Consider the following 17,022-nt stretch of genomic DNA (forward strand, 5'->3'; position numbering starts at 1 on the left):
TAGTGTTGTTGAAATTCATTTGAAATGTGGATTTCGGAGCATCAAATTCCACTGTGGTTAATATTATTGTATTATCAATGAAGCGATTCATACTATTGGATCGTCAATGATTCGAGCTACCTAGCTTCTAATTTAGCTAGAACGCCTGTCGAAGGTGGAATAAATGAATTAAGGAGACCAAATAAAAATATTTTTCTTAACACAAAATAAGAATAAAGTTAATGTTACTGATAACTAGATATAAGAAGTGAAATACAACAGTCTTCAGTGGGTAAACAATTTGAAAATGTCTATGTTTTAATGAAAATCATTGAACTACGTTTTAATAAAAACTCAAAGTGACGATACAATGGACTTGTCAAAGGAAAGAGGGAGTTGTCCAATGAGAAAAGGTTTATTAATTTTCATGATATTCTATTATATGTTTAAAATATTGCTTTAAGTTGTAGTACAAAACTCGGCACGAACATATGGAACGACCTAATATGTTTACATATTAACTGCATTCTATAGTTTTTTGAGAATTTGAATATCCCATAAACGCATAAATATCTACAGTCCACTGATAACATGGTTATCAGCAAATTATTTCTGTCAAACCACAATCGATCAAAGTTAAATTAAATTCCTAATACCTAACAATAAGATTAATGTCCTTGTAAAACGAATTACTGGAACACCCTCGAAGATTCATACCATCGAATGGGACCATTGGAGGAAGAATGTATCGGTGAGGAATCCCGACATGAAAAATATGTTCAGTCGTGGAACGATTAAGGAAATGATGTCCGTAAATTTTCACGGTTCGCAGAAACGTTTTAAGAGTGTCTCCTCGCGAACGACGTAATTGCTTCCATCAATCCGTACCGAGACAAATTAAAGGAGCATCGGTGAATGCGCCGCAGCCTCTCGGTTCTAACGACATTTTCATAGTCCGGGTAGACGAAGGAGACGGACAGTCGTGAATTCGACGGGGAAGGTGAAGTGAAAAGACAGGGAAAAAGGAGGGTGGACAAAAAGCTCACGAACAAACTACAGTTTTATTTGTTCTCGCATCCATTCGTCTCCAGAAGATTGGCGATTGCGATCTTTCATTCTCCGACGTCTTAACTTTTTAGTCCGCGTTCTGTCTATACGCTTCTGGCGCATAAATTCCACTTACCCTACCCCCCCTCTAGCGTAAAACTATTTTCATTCCATCTAATTAAACTGGGAATTTTCTCCGAGTCCTAATGTTTCGCGCGCAAAAAAAGCTATGCTTTCTGGATATTCCCTGACGTCATTAGCGCCGCAGAAATAACTGCAACATTCAAATTACTCGCCGTTAGTTACTGGCAAAGAAGGGTCACCTTAATTTCCCGAGAATACTAATTAAGTATCACGAATTAATTCCGTAGGATGATGTAATTTATGCGAACAGCTCGTTACCAAACAGGTGGTATTCAGCGGCTAATGACCTGGGAACACCAATAATTCATTGATTAACGCCATCTACTGAATAAACAATAAGCGCTCCACTCTGCCGCCCTTCCGCCCCGCCCCTCACCGACCCGTTACCTGTCTCTTTCCATCTTCCTTTTCCCATTAGGATATAACAATCAAATTTAATAATACACCGCGATAATTCATTGCAGCTTTCTCGAGTGCTTTGCGTAACGAGCCGGAGGGAATTTAATACTTTTCCAGAACACCTTTAAAAAGGATTAACTTAATAGGTGGCCTCATTACGTCTTAATTGTATCCGCGGAGCATCTCGAACCGACGCCTCCGGTGGAAGAGAAAATTCAGATTTAAAAGATTCCGTTCGTTTCTCGAACTTTCTTTCCGCGATTGTCCTGTTCCTCGCGTTACGGGACGGTCACGAACGGAAGATAGCCGAAACGTATGCAACGATACTGTCCCTGCTGGAATATCGCGATGGCGGATCTGCAATTTATCGAAGCCGAAGAACGCCTCGCTACCGAATAGGCAAGTAACTACCGAGTATTACGAGGTCCTCAGAGCGATCTGGATAAAATAGCGTATAATTAGATAGAGTGTAAGATATATTTGGAGTGTGTCCATGTTGGCCTGCGGCCAGAGTTCACCCTTTTGATATATACTTATAAAGGAGGTCAAGAGGGTGCTCTCGTCAGAGGGATAGCGCGGACGCGTTCGGGGAACGGTTCCACGGTACAGATTGATTAAATCTCCCATAAATTATTATGCGTTATTAAATTTCTATCGGGGCCAACTACCGTTAACGGTGCAGTTACATCGTCACGTTCTGCCTGATATCGATGCACGTCACGGGTGGAACGGACAGTTTGATAAGGATATTCTAACATTATTCAGGAAGGTAAAAAGAACCACGAGGCTGAATTTATCGCTTGGCTTTCGATTCATTTTGCGTGTGTCTCCGTTCAAGACGGAACGATCAAATCGTAGGATGGTACGTTTGCTGGTCGAATCGTAAAGAAATAAAATTGGTTTTATTCTCTTTAAGAAGTAGGTGGCGGACGGTGGCCTTGATTACTGGAGAAGGGGTCACGTAGCTGGATTTGGAGCTGCCTGTTCCGGATGATCCTTTCCCGGGCGTGTCGAAGCCTTTTGACGAGTCCTTTCCTTTCCTTAGACGGTGATGTTGACACGATAACGGATTCGTAGCGAAAGAGAGCCGCTCAACGTGAGGTTTCGCGAGGCCTGACGCGCCCCACCACCAACCCACGCGTATTGGGCAAAGGCGCGTTTTCAATACGTTTCTAAAAGAATGGGAAAAATATTACGTACGTGTAAAATAATTTAATATAGATACAACTTCAAAAGAGGACCAAAGAAAGACTATATATCAGAATGAAATTAATTTTTTAACTAGATAAAAAAGCTTCTTCAGCAGGTTTTGCCGACGAATGCATGATGCATCAAATTAGCTTTTAAGATTTTAATTATTTATAAAAAATTCTCATTAAAACGAAATATTCTACAGAATGTTATCAGTCGCTCTCTAGATTTATCCGAATACTGTAAAAATTTTCAGTTGCACAGCTGTAAGGTCCTCCTGTGACAGTGTTTCCACATATTTTGAACACCACACATTGTCTGAAAATTAATTTCCACTTTTGAAAATTATAGAACAGAATATAAAACGTACGACTATAAGCATAATACATTTTTTAAACTTGAAAATAACATTTATTGCCCTTGATGAAACTACCCCTACGCCAAATACTGAACTCAAATATGTAATTTAGAAATTACTCAACTACTCAGTACAGATTAAATATATATGTAAAAAATCAGTAGTTCACGAATTTGCGAATTGATGTAACACGTACAAACTCACACCAATCACGCGCGTTACGTAACAACTAAACGTAACCGATACTCTCTACAAATTCCTTCCAAAATATCTTGGACCAAAACAGTGATCTCATTTATTCTCTGAAAATAGAACCCTTCGCATCTTTCATGTTTTGCCCGGCTATATCGTACTAACATCCCCCTGTACACACGCGCGGATTTTAATAAATCTGTAGAGATATGATGTACATTTAAGAATCTAAGGGGAAGTTTAAGGGAAAAATTTGTTCCCTTTACTCTCTAGAGGCTGTTGACTAATACGATGTGTTTCCTCAACGGAGAATGAAATATTTAGTACTGTGGATACAGTGCGCGGGGTAATAAATGACGCGGAAGCAGCCATAAATTTTTAACTGCAAGCGTATTTCACGCGACACACGATGTAGAAGGAAATACCATTAAACGTCTAGGAAACAATTGTACATCGTTTCTCACTGTTTTCTATCATTTCTCTTTTTTTTTCTTTTTTTAACGAACGATTTGCATCGTTCACACTTTCTTTGAACAAATCATTTTTTTATATCCGACGAATCTTTATATCACGGTCCGTGTCAGGTATCGACGCGGCGGCTCGCCATAAATTTTCAAGCGAGCGAAAGTTCGATATCAGATCTTTCTTAATTACACGTTGCGGCTTAACTTGTCAAGTGTGCGCAATTAATTTTCTACGGTGTTAAGCTAAGCTAAAGCTCTCTTCCGAACGCACGCAGCGTGTTCATAAATGACGGGGATTACGCTCGGTACTGTCGACTTACATTGTTGTCTAATAATTCTAATTAGCGTTAACGAATCCCTTCGTTGCATTCGACCCTAACATTTCGTAACACGGGCCACTGGAATCATTGGTTTATCATAGCCACGGACTCTCGAAATTCCATGTGCTCGACATGCAATTATCAATCGTACGACGCTTTTACATAACGAGTAACATTCGAATAACATTACTTATTCATGTATTAATTAAAGTATACAAAGCTCTTTGATGCACGTCTACGGGGGTTAAAGAATTGAAACTTGAAAAGTAAGCAAATTCGACGAACTATAGAGATCAGTTTATTATAAAGACGAAATAAATAAAATAAAATCAATCACGTCAAGCTATTAAAATAAAATAAATGAATTATCTCACAAATAAGGCCAATTGCACTCCGTGTTTTAAATATTGATAAAGGAACTTTTTACTCGCAGTTATCTTTATTCTTGGGATTCGGTTTGCCGATTCTCTGTTCTAACGGCGTCGCGTTGAACCCGAAACGGTTCGCGTGCTTTGGCGTTTCTAGTTTGATTCACAAAAGGTCTGGTCTGCTTAGAAGCCGGCTATGATTCTGAATGAGGAAGAGGGAGATAAGGCGTTCGCGATTATTCACCGTTGGAATTCAGTTCCTCGTGCTCGCGTTCAGCAATTCCACGGGCCTCGACGTTCAACGAAAACTCTCCATAGCGACTGATTTGCTAAAATTATTCTTTAGGTTGGAAGTAACGAGCGTGGTGTTGCCGATAACCGACAGGAAACGACTACTCGTAAATTTTCCCCGTATCATATGATTCACGAAATGGTCTGGTAGTTTCATTATGTTCTCTGTAATTGGTGACCCGACCGGGCTGCATTCTGAAAATGGACCCTGCTTTCGCGAAGATAACGAGCAATAATAAATCATCCCTGACGAAGAGTTCATCGAACAAACCGCTATCGCCTCCACTATTTGCGCTCAACGCTTTTCGTTGCGTTATCGGATAACTGAAAGGCATTGGTTCTTAAACATTTCGAGATTATGGAAGACGAATGCTGTGGTTGGTAATCAACTTTGAGCAGAAGTATCCGAGTACTGGAAAAATCAGTGATAAGAGTAAAGCATTGTGGCAACTGTTGTAGCAAGAATGATATTTGATTTAAAAACTAACAGGGAGGTAGAAACGTGTTCACCGTTTTATTTGCAATTCTGTGAAATATTTGACCTTTAAACCAGTATAATATAATGTAAGTTTCGTCTCATTCTGAGAAATAAATACTTAAATTGTGTAATTTATATTCGAATAATATAATACTTCCACTGATCCCGTTCACACAGCTATACATACTTGTACATTACTTTACAATTCATAAAGCATGTAGACAGATTTTAAACGTACATTTATTATTAAAATATGACAGAATCTGCAGATCGTTTTGAAAAATTGTTTCTATTTAAAGAGAATTTCCACGTTCCAAGTTCCATTTACCACGAATACTGTGTGTTTACCAACCTATCTGAACGATGAGACCAGAGGGATTAAAGTATGTTATTTTATCGTTTCAGAGAGCCTCAGAGAGTACTTCACCAAGTATGGGGACATCATAGAAGTCATGGTCATGAAAGATCCCACCACGCGACGATCAAGGTAAGCCACGTATTTCGTGAAAGGAACGTACTCGCGACTCCGAGTGAAAAAAGGGCGACCTTTTAATTACTGAAAACACGGTACGCGTATCGGATTTATCGCCGACTCAACTTTCTATCGAGAGTTTTTATGCATCGCGATAGCGTCCACGAGAAACATCTGGCACTTTTAATAGCGATGCGAGTATTCACGATCGCTTATCTTCCCGTGGTTTTATGGAACGTCGTTCCCTTTTGATCCTGAGTTATGGGGGCGTTTGACGGTCGACCAAGGATTCCTAGACCCCTTATTAGCTGCGCCGCGGCATTCTGCGTTCGCGTGCTCGCGTTTCCTCTCGACCGCAGATATGCGAGCTGCGTTATATTCTTGCACATTATGCTAATCGCGTCTTAAATTAAACCGCAGGGACCCCCGTTCGAATAACTGATCTTTGGTATCGGACGGTCACTGATCGCGATAAACACGATCATAACAGTCGGGAGGAACGATGATAATGGAAAGAGGATGTCACGAAACTTGTTGATGCGTGGTTACTAACCAATTAATTCTATGTGTCGTCACGCGAGAAACTCCACAATTTTCTGCAGTTAATACTGTCTTGAAATAGTTTTAGTACTCGTGTCACAGGTTTATGTTACTCCCGAAGTGCACAGCTTAAAGTATGAGTCACGATTGTTCTGATACAGCCACGAAAAAGTAATGATTCTTAAAATGAACTCCAGGGATGATTCGTAAGTTGATCATTTTTATCCAAATCGGGTGGGGGAGCCCTTGATGTCAGTGAAGCGTGAAAGGTAACCTTTGAAACACGATATGAGTTCTACGAAAGATGAACGTACTGACTCTGGAATGATGTTCATTTTAAGAATCATTACTGTATTCTCAAATGACGAGTTTGGCGCTGAAAAAACGTTGGTCATTCTGCGAATTACAAAATGTGTTTATTCTCACAGTAACACACAGGCATCGTGATTATATCTATTAAATTTGAAGCGAATCCGATAACATAAACAATACTTATAAAATATTTCTTGGTGACATCGGTCGAACGAACGCCAAAAATTGTTGAGAGTTGATACAAACGATTCATCTAACAAGATAAATGAATTATACAGAAGTTTAGTTAATCGATATTCAGGATAGAAGTGATAAAGGAGTCGATCAAAACAATTTCAACGAAACCTCTCTTCATCATCCTACTGGTTTTACTGTAAGTGTTATACTATAGCCGAGAAAAATGTCCTTGTTCCGGAACGTGATGCGTTCGTCGCACAGCAGGATAAAATAAACTTAAGAGCACATTATAAACACGTAACAGGTTTTAAGCACGGATCCGTGCAGTCGAAGAAGAAGCACCATTAAAGTTCGCAACATGCACTGGGTTTACGATACGAACGTGACTTCCTCGTTACTTCTGAGATTTAGAATTTGCATGTTCCTATGTCTATATTTATGGACAGGAGAGCACAAAATTCCAATTAAGACTCGGAGTTGCTTCCACCTTCAGAATGCTAGAATTCAGATAGGGATTACGAGATTGTAGCGCCGCTTCTCTAATTAAGGACACGTGCAACGGACCTGAAAGTCGTGTGTTTTAGGAAATCGCCCAAGAAATCCTCATTGGAATTCTTACGTCTCTATTTCCATGCATTACTCCCAGATTAAATTGAAAAAAAGAAACACATTTAAATTCATCGCGGACAATTCAAATTAAAAATTTCCTGGCAAAATCTAAACGTTGACTTTCCCTGTCTCAAAATTCCAAAACTGACAAACTTAAAGCTTCTCCTATGGACTTTGTTGAAGCGTGGTATTTGTAATATCGGGTGTGTTCGGCGAGTCCTCGTAACGTTACAGGATGATTCTGTAAACGTTCGCCAACAGGGGCTGACAAGTTATCAAGAACGTCTTGGTGAATAGCTAATCGAATTTCCAAGCGGGCTGATAACCTATTTTCGAGTCGGTCGGGCTGTTTATGATAATGTCCTGCGATAGGGCGGGATAGCAGGCACGAAATCCGCGCGCACAGATGCAAGCGGACTATCTGGTGCAGCAAGCGGCGAGTTGGTAAGTGCGATGCATCTGTGGTAGATAGCGAAAGGAAATAATGGGCGCTTGGGATCGCTTCGTGGCGTACAGGTAAAGCTAGCTCGCATTCGTTGTCACATTTATCTGGCTGATAAGTCTATTCTTGGCCGGCGCATCTGGGCCTACCATCTTCAAATACGTTGCGCGTGCTGGATGACTATAAATGTACGTGTCATTATTAATGTTATGCACCGTTCGCCGAAATAGACCTTACACGCGCGTAATCCACTCGAAGCAACGCGATATTGCGGCCTTCGTTCGTTCTCGAAGCTGCGGGAACCGAAAAGCTGCCAGTTTTCCTACTAAATGCGATCGTGAAATTGTACGCAAAAAAAATTTCTGAAAAACGTCTTTGACGTGCTTGCGTGGAAATTATTTAATTATGTCCATTTCGAGGGATTAGTAACTGAGATTTTTCAATTTCCTCGCCAAAGGAGTTCCCGTATCAACGCGAATTTTTATATAAATGCAAACGATTCCGCGTTTATATGCGCGCGTGCTGATAAACGTTCGCGTACCCTTACGAAGCCCGACTTTTCGTCATAAATACATCGCGTATAATCTGCTTGAATATTCTCGCGGAATAAAGACGCTCGGAAGGGTCCAGGCGGAAAGTGTAAAGCTGTTCCCTTGTCAGCAAAATGACAAAATTTATGGATGCGAAGCATTTAGTATCCGCGGTCGCGGGAGGAACGCAATCGCCGAGAAAAGTTAATGGCGCGCGCGGCTGAGCGCGATTTTATCGATGGTTTCGCTAAATTCCTCGCCTCCTGTTCGCGTCTCGCGAATATTCGCGCCACCGTCCGTGCCTACGGTGAGAAAACTAAAATAATCTCCGCCGTCTCCGCCTTCGTTGATATTGATGACGTCGCCGCCACGTGTGAGCTCGCGGAGAATTTCGGTCCCCGATTCTCGCACCCGCGATGGAGAACATGGGTAAATACGAAAAGGCAAAAGTGACTGGCAACCGAAGATTGGCACCTCTATAAATAACCTAGCCTCCAGGACGGATACGTATCGACAACTCCTTATACTCGAAACATTTTCGTTTCACGACGTTCGAGTGCTGAGGTGCGATTCTTCAGCTTTTGCAAATACTCGAAAAACTCTATTCAAGTCATCTAACGCTGTGATACGAGGTTCAGATATTAGTCTCTAATAGTTTCGAGGCAACTTGGTTCGTTAGTGAGTTTAAAAAATGAATTGTTTTTTAAAACACTTTTTCTCGAGTGCATATTTTTCGAAATATCTAATCTCATCTGTATTTCTTTAAATAGAGCATATTTTTATCATCGCAGAGTGTATGTATGTGTAGAAGTAGGTGGCGGATCGAGTACTTGCGAGAGAGCTACAGGTTGGGCGTAGCCCTCTGTTGGCGAGTGCGGGTAGCGTCGCCACAGTGTAATAGCTGAGGAGCTCCGAATAACTTTGGAACACCGCTGGAATAAGTGTATCGTTGTTGATGGAAATTATGTTTTAAGATAATATTGATATAAACAGGAAAAGTAGCTCTTTTAATGTAATGCACTTTAATGAATTCTCTTTGAACTCTTCTTCAATTACTGCAAGGTTCATATCTCACAATGAACGCAACGATTAGTTTAGTATTATTTACAGTGCGAGATAATTAAATTGACAGGTACCGTTACATCGTAATTACAACGTCGAATTTTCCGCTTCGTTTCTAACGTTTCTGTTAATAAGAAATTGTCATCCGGAAGTACAAAGACTTCGGCTCACCGACCTTGGTTTCCCGAGAATTCCCAGCGAGATAGTTGCTTTCTATTAATTCAGATTGCCGTACAATTTGCACAGTTTCCCTCTAATTGTATCTTAGCAGCTGATGCAAATTGTCCAAAGTTCGCGTTAAGTTTCCGAGCGTAATTGTTGTCGTGACTCGGTAACCTTGCAACGACGCCCGGATCCTTTCTGCCCGCGGAGGGTAACAAAAATAGGTGTTTTCACCTGGAGGCGAAATCGAGCAACAGTTTCGAAGCGATGCTTGGAAAACAGAAAATCCACGCAGCGGGCACGAACGTTAAATGCCGGCATCGGAGTAATTACTGGGTTTTAAGTGGAGGAAGCGAGGGGACGACAACGACCACGACGTCGACGGGGCTTGAAAGAAGGGGCGAGATCGGCAAAGAGGGTGCACCGGAGCCAGTACAGGTGGCTGTGCGCCGCTAGAGAAAAGGGGAACCACAGAATCCAGAGTGCAAAGTGCTTTTAGAAAGTCGACGCGATTAATTCTGTCAAAATTTTCGATCGTTACATTTCGCTTTTAGAATCAATTCGAATAACTATTTTCAAAATTGAATTCCTCCTTTCTTTTCGTGCAACGGAAGCTTCGACGTCGCTTGACTTAAATAATAAAAGGTTTGCTTAAATTGGATGTTAGAGAATTTGAAATGAAATGATTGGAAAGTACATATTTTCAGTCATTAAATTAAAATGAATTTGGTGTTTGAAAATTTGCATACAATTTAGGACGTCTAGCCATTACTCACTGTTTCTACTTATACCAAATTCGATTTTCTCGAAAATGAAACTTCCTACGAAGAGATTGTATTCCTCCTTTTGGACTTATCTTGCAACTAAACCTGATACTATACGTTCCATAACAAGAAACAATACAGAGTAGTGCAAATTGAAGTTACACAAGCATATTACGTTGCAACGCACCAGGGAAACAAAACCACGTATGAAGGCTCGTAGAATAGTCCCATTTCGCGCGTGAGTTTATGTCTAGATGCGAACTTATGAGAATAGAAACTAGCAGCGGGCTACTAAGTATTTGTTAACTGTTGAGTTAGTTATACTCGTAAGAATGTAACCCTGTATACAGCGATCCTTAATGTCGTTCCAACGTGATTGTTACAAGACAAGAAGTTATATTAAGATATCATCGTAAATGTCTTGTGTTTTATTTTTCATTACAAAGTAAAGGGTGTAGCAGTGATTTATTTTGCGCGAGTGTTTATTCGCTTACTTCCACCATCGTTACGCTAGATTTCATTCGTTTCGTCGTCTTGACGGGTGGCAGAGGCATTCCAGGGGCATCGCGGGTTCCAAGATGACATCGTTTCCTCGATTATTCGTTACATTCGTCGTGGCGTACTTACGGTAATGCGCATCACGAAACCCCGCGCTTTCATGATTTACGTTATTCCTGCATGAATAGCAGACAACTAGTCCTCCTTTTGATGCGCCCTCGGATGGCTGGTGATCAAAGCGCAGTATAAACATGCAAGCGACGGGAATGCTCAACGCGTCGAGACCATCGTCGCAGTCATAACACCCGGCACGCTCTGTGTAGTTGGGGAATTAAGTCCCAGACACTTTGACATATGACTTGACACTGAAACGGGAACAAGAAGGGCAAGACGCCCGGCTGCACGGATCCGACATCGTTCACGATGATTTGATGACGTGCCCGAAGAAACACTCCGCGCTTTGTTCGGTTCTTTCATCTCTGATAAATAGTCAGCCTTCGAGTCTCTTAACTTACGTAACAGAGCAACATAGTCCAAAGGATTTCCACCTTCTGCTCGATGAAGGCTTTTTCGACTTTCGGTTCCCTTGGTTGGTAACTGTCGCGATATCTAAGAAACGCAAATTAGCAAGTCTCGTCCGCAAACTGCTGTTTCCTTCAAACTTAATTCATTATTCGGATAAATATGTACACGTTAAGTGTTTGAGAAATGATTTTCAAACTTATAATGATTCTTGAAATGAACATAGCTTTGAGGTTGGTGTATTTATCTTTCGTACAGGGATACCAATGTTCAACTTACGAATCATTAAAATTAATTCACTGTCATGAGTCCACCACATCAAAATCTTTAGATGTCCCCAGAAAAAGAGTCTTAGATCTGCCAACTAATTTTAGTTGATATTTTACTTTTACCTTTTACCTTACTCGGCGATGAAACTTTTGTCCTATGCATTTTATAAAATAACAATAGCACACTGAAAACTTATCTAACGGAAAGAACGTTAGCGAGGAACAGAAGTGAATGCACAAACACGTATATCGCGACGAGATTACTAGATTTACGGCCAAGCAGGCCTCCGTAGTTTTCATAGAAGCTCGCGGCATTCGCGACGAACAAATGGTAAACTGCTCCCGTCGCGATTTATTTCAATGCTCCCATTGCCTTATACGGTATCTGAAATTCATTAATGCCAGACTATGCTACTAATTGGCGCGTTTCTATAACGGCATGTTGTTAAAGGGATTGTACGGCGATAATCGCAGTTAAATTGTCGCGTAACTCTTTAAATTATCCTGTCCCGCTTGCTCTAACGTCGGTTACTCTCTGCTGCCTTGCTCTTCTCCGTTTAATTAATTGGCCAGAAACTTTCAACCGTCCGCCCCGACTCTCTCTCTAATTATTCATTCCTTTCATTCCCGCGAGAACGAGAGAGATAGGAACACGGGGAGCCCAGGGAGGGTACGAAGCAGCCGGACAACAAAACGAAACACAGGACAACTTACTTGCGCCGAGTTATAAAGCACAGAAGCAACAGTCGGGCCTATTCACGCCCGCTTATTATGGAGAAATAAAGCCCGTTGAATCAAACTGGCCCCTCTCCACACTCACCTTCCCTTCACAGTTCGTTCTGTCCTGTTATTTTTCGTCCTTTAATCTGGTCCAAACTTCAACGACCATTAGGTATTTCATTCCTTGACCCATCTACGCGAAACCATTTTAGTTGCAGAGATGTTTACGATGTTTTTTTGGGAACACTCAATTTATAATTATACCGGGTGTTCGGCCACCCCTGGTAAATATTTTAATAGAGGATTCTAGAGGCCAAAACAAGACGAAAATCAAGAATACCAATTTGTTGATGGAGGCTTTGTTAAAAAGTTATTAACAATTAAATTCAAAAATTTCAAATCGTTCTGGAAAAATTATTTTCGGTTGCGGGGGTCAATTAGAATAATTTTTGGTCATTACATATACCCCCGAAATCCTACCCACTTTCGAGAAAACAATTCGAGTAAGTGTTGAAAGTTTTGGGTGAAAAAAAAGACATTCGAATCGTCTTGGAAAAATTATTTTTAGTTGCAAGGGTCAATTGCAAGCATTTTTGGTCAAGAGACATACCCCCGAAATCCTACGCACTTTCGAGAAAAAAATTCATTTCTGAAAATATAATGTCTGACCATACCATCGATATGTTTCACTGAATTTTCATGCGAATCTTTAAAATATCATAACTTCTGAACGGATTGGACGATTTTAATGTTTAAAAAAGCAAACTACGCGTATTTTGATGGAGAATATGTACAAATCGCAAAAATATTCGAAAAGTTGGTCCTTGACCCCGCAAAATGAGAAAAATCCCATAAAAATGGTCCAATTTTCAAACAGCCATAACTCTTACAATTGTGAATATATTTCAATGAAACTTTTTTCTGAAGTAGAGCTCATGGGTACCTACAAAAAAGTATTAGACAACTTCTCTGTAGGGTGTCAAACAAAATTACTAAAAACGAAAAAGGAATTTTTAAGAAAAATCGACAGGGGGTAGGTGCCTAAATTTTTCGGCGAAATTGAAAAGTTTCAAATCGTTCTGGAAAAATTATTTTCGGTTGCGGGGGTTAATTACAATCATTTTTGGTGAATAGACATACCCCCGAAATCTTGCACATTTTCGAGAAAAAAATTCAGTACGGTCGGAACTTTAAACGTTAATAACTGTTTAACGAAGCCTTCATCGACAAATTGGTATTCTTGATTTTCGTCTTATTTTGGCCTCTAGAATCCCCCATTAAAATTTTTCCCAGGGGTGGTCGAACACCCTGTATACATTGATTTTTTTGAAAAGTTTTTCAATGGAAAACAATTGTAATTATTAAAATAATTCAATACTGTATACGAGATATCAGTATCATGATGCTTCAAAATGTAAATGGAAGATTTTATAAAACTGATTAAAATTAATAAACCTTGATATTTATAAAGTGGACGTGGAAAACTTGTGTATAAATCAGTGTATTAACGATCAAGGTTAGCAGATCGTAGCATACAGCATCTCGTCCTGGGAGAGTTGTGCAAATAGTATAGACTGTGTTCAGAAAGGAAGACCCAGGAGGAAACGTTCTCGTAATTAAATATACTTGGAGTCACGAAAGAGTCATTGACTACCTAATCTACCGTGATTCAAAAGGATGAGAAGGTTGATCGTTTTGCGCCGTAAACCCCTGAAGATCGTATTGCCAAGGGAAACACGGTTTATGATATTCGAATCGGGTGGTTGCAGGTCACACGCCTCGGTTCTTTCAGCGGAACAATAATCGATACAGAATGCAACTACGATGAAACGTTTTAAACCAACACTTGTAAATTTTTGAATAACTTCACCGACACTGGTCCCGCTATAAAATAACCAGCATCCGTTAAAAAGCTTTCGCCGTCGAGAGTTGAGAAAGTTCCATTGAAATGGTACATTGGCTCGTTTCGTTTCGAAACTCGCGCCGGCAGGGTCTTCCGCGAAGCACCCTAACGCGAATCAACGTTCTTCTACCCTTACAGAAATATCGTCCACCACATTATTCACGTTAATCGAGCCGTGAACGAGTCGAGGCAAGTCCCGACGGAAACGGTTCAATTACTTTCGAACAAGTAAATTCACGTCTGCAACACGTTACGCGGCATTAACCGGGACGCGGCCTCGATAGATTTAAATTTCTTCTCGGAAGATCTGGGAAATTTCTCTGGCAGGTGGAAGCCGCTTAGAGGGTGACTAGACGGAGAGGGTGAACGAGGACGACAGGCAGGGGAGAGATAGAGGAACGCGGCTATAGGGTTCGGGAACAAGGGTGGTTGAATCCCTCAGCGCCACGTCGTAGCTCATATCTGCCGCAAAGGGACGCGGAACCTGTATGCAGAGGGTGAGGCATGGGGTTACTCTGCGGGTTGTAAATTAATGGTTAGCCCATGGCACGGGGGGTTCGTCCTAAGGGTTCTGCTTGATCTATGGGCGGCGTGTGTGCCAGGTCAAACGGGTCTTGCTGGCTGATACGAGTGCCTCGCGAAAACTGTCTCCCTCTTTCCTCGATCGTCTGAAAATCGATACCCGTTTGTCCACGCGGCTCTTTTCGGGGCTCTCGGTGTCCACCTTGGTCCATTTAACGCGTTATCTGTTTCATAATCGGGGCCTCGACTATCTGAGTTCAGCTAGGGGCTTTCGAAGAAGATCGAAACCTTTCTTTACGATTTATAGCGGTTGGTCGTCGCGATAACACTGAAGGCGATTGATAAATAACATTTGCTAGGCAAGCTCAGTCAACTTCGGTTCGAATAGATGGAGAAACGTGCACAATTTAAATGTTTTCATGGGTACAGTAGGGCCCGCCTATATTTGCGAAAGAATCATCCCCATTACTAATGCGATTCCTGATGATTTGTGACTTACTGAATACGTACAGATCTTTCAAGGATCTGGAACAGCTACATATGTAGAACGTGTTTTACGCGAAAGAATCCTAATTAATGGAAAGTGTTCCTAGAATCCGGTTCAAAAATTCCAGAATAACTTTTAGAAAATCCTGAACGAGGCTCGGACTTCCCCCGACTGTGATCTGTCATTCTCTTTCGAGCTTGGCATTGTCTAAAGCACCGGAGAAGTTCCATTCGTGTTACGAACTCCGTTTGACTCGATATGCTTGAAATTTTCGCTTTGGACGATCCTTTTTAGACGAAACTCCATTAAGTAACCCTTCAGATTCCGTGTTCCACAGGTTGCATAATTTCTAATTCTCTAAACCTTTGATTAGCTTCTGCGCTTTGACGTTGCCATCGCCCTCTTCTCTTATGATACCGTCGCGGTCTAGGTCCGCGCGATGGTCTGAAGAGTCTTCGCGAATTCGCTACCGAATAATAACAGCGCTTGAAATAAGATCAGTGTCGGAACGATACCGTGAAAGTACCCGAAAGCAACCGTTATTCCGCCATTAAATGAATCGAAATCCTCATTTCTGGTGATTCTACCTCCCTCTGGAAAGAGATAGGGCGGGAACGAGAGGCGTCGAGTGGGGGAACGAAGCGTTCTTCTATCGACAGTCTCATTTCCTGCTTCGAACTTATCAAGACAAATACACGCTGAACACGCTCTCCCGTTCTTCCCAGCCACTCTCGCGATCGGAAAATATCTCTAATGAACAAACTATCCGATTTGAGCCCCCAGCAGCCCTGCCAACCACATTGCGCTACGGTGCCGGCGCCACACTTCCCCCCATCAGCCTTGGGAAGGTTGGAAGTCTTCGATAACCAATCTCAATTTCAGCGCGATGTATCCGTTACGTGGTGCCTAGCTCTCATTTTGGCTCCTCCTGTTTCCTCGTTTTTCCCGTTTCGCCATTCTGAAACGGGTGTCCGTTGTCTGTAGGGCTTGCTTTATTAGAACTGCTGGAAATTAAGTTTTCCGCGTCTCCGGATGTTAGGTAGCCTCGAAGAGTCGTCCATTTTGAATTTGGTCTTCAGAGTTACACGATACCCTCGGTGAAAAAATATATTAAAATTTCCTCGTAGCTCTACGAATATGATTTATTAAATTGTTATATTTCGTAACAATTGAATAAAATTAATCACTGACGTGGATATCGCAAGTTAGAATGCACCATTTACTAAAAAAGGAAAACAGTAAAAAATTAATTATTGCCGTGTATACTCTTCTTTATACCAAACGACTTTCGTTTGAAACATTTTTTTATACATGTAGTTTACAGGAAAAATTAAGGCGAAAGAGTCAAATGACACCCTTCCATATTAATTTCCATTTTCAATTCAACGTTCGTGTCGCGAAAATTATAAGTACCCCCAAGCACTTTAGCCCGATCACCGTGAAGAGGGAAGCGCGCAATCAATGCGTCCGACCATTCAAAGCGTCGATCGTGAATTTTCTGCGCGGCATTTAGCAAGAAAGCAATTTTAAAATCGCGAATCGCCCGATAGTTTCTCCGATTACTTCAATCACGGGACCCGTTCGTCTTACTTGTGGAAAATCCCATTACATCTTCGCCGTCGAGTCCTCGCGGCGAAAGAGCGGAGTCGAATGACGAGATTCGTAGTCCGGGAGAATCGAACTTAATTTGCGTGGCCGTCTGGTTTATTAGCGAGCCGAGTTCGTGCCGGGACAAGTTTATCCCGAAAACTTTCTCCCTGTCCGAAATCTCCACCCCGGTTCGTTCGCGAAACGGAAGCG

The 17,022-nt window shown here is 41.4% G+C and overlaps 1 protein-coding gene across 7 annotated transcripts in view; it reads left to right on the top strand.

Annotated features, from left to right (window-relative positions):
• Positions 1 to 17,022, top strand: part of Rbp6 (RNA-binding protein 6) — a 1,141,481-nt gene that overhangs the window by 481,062 nt on the left and 643,397 nt on the right. For all 7 annotated transcript variants that reach the window (XR_013079560.1, XM_076763808.1, XM_076763806.1 and 4 more), the window contains exon 3: positions 5,637 to 5,718. Coding sequence is in view for 6 of the 7 variants with exons in the window: in XM_076763808.1 (XP_076619923.1) it covers positions 5,637 to 5,718 (82 nt within the window). In the remaining variant the exon portion in view is untranslated. The remainder of the gene's footprint in view (positions 1 to 5,636; positions 5,719 to 17,022) is intronic.

The sequence above is a fragment of the Colletes latitarsis genome, chromosome 4 (assembly GCF_051014445.1).
Source record: "Colletes latitarsis isolate SP2378_abdomen chromosome 4, iyColLati1, whole genome shotgun sequence".
NCBI classification, from domain to species: domain Eukaryota; kingdom Metazoa; phylum Arthropoda; class Insecta; order Hymenoptera; family Colletidae; genus Colletes; species Colletes latitarsis.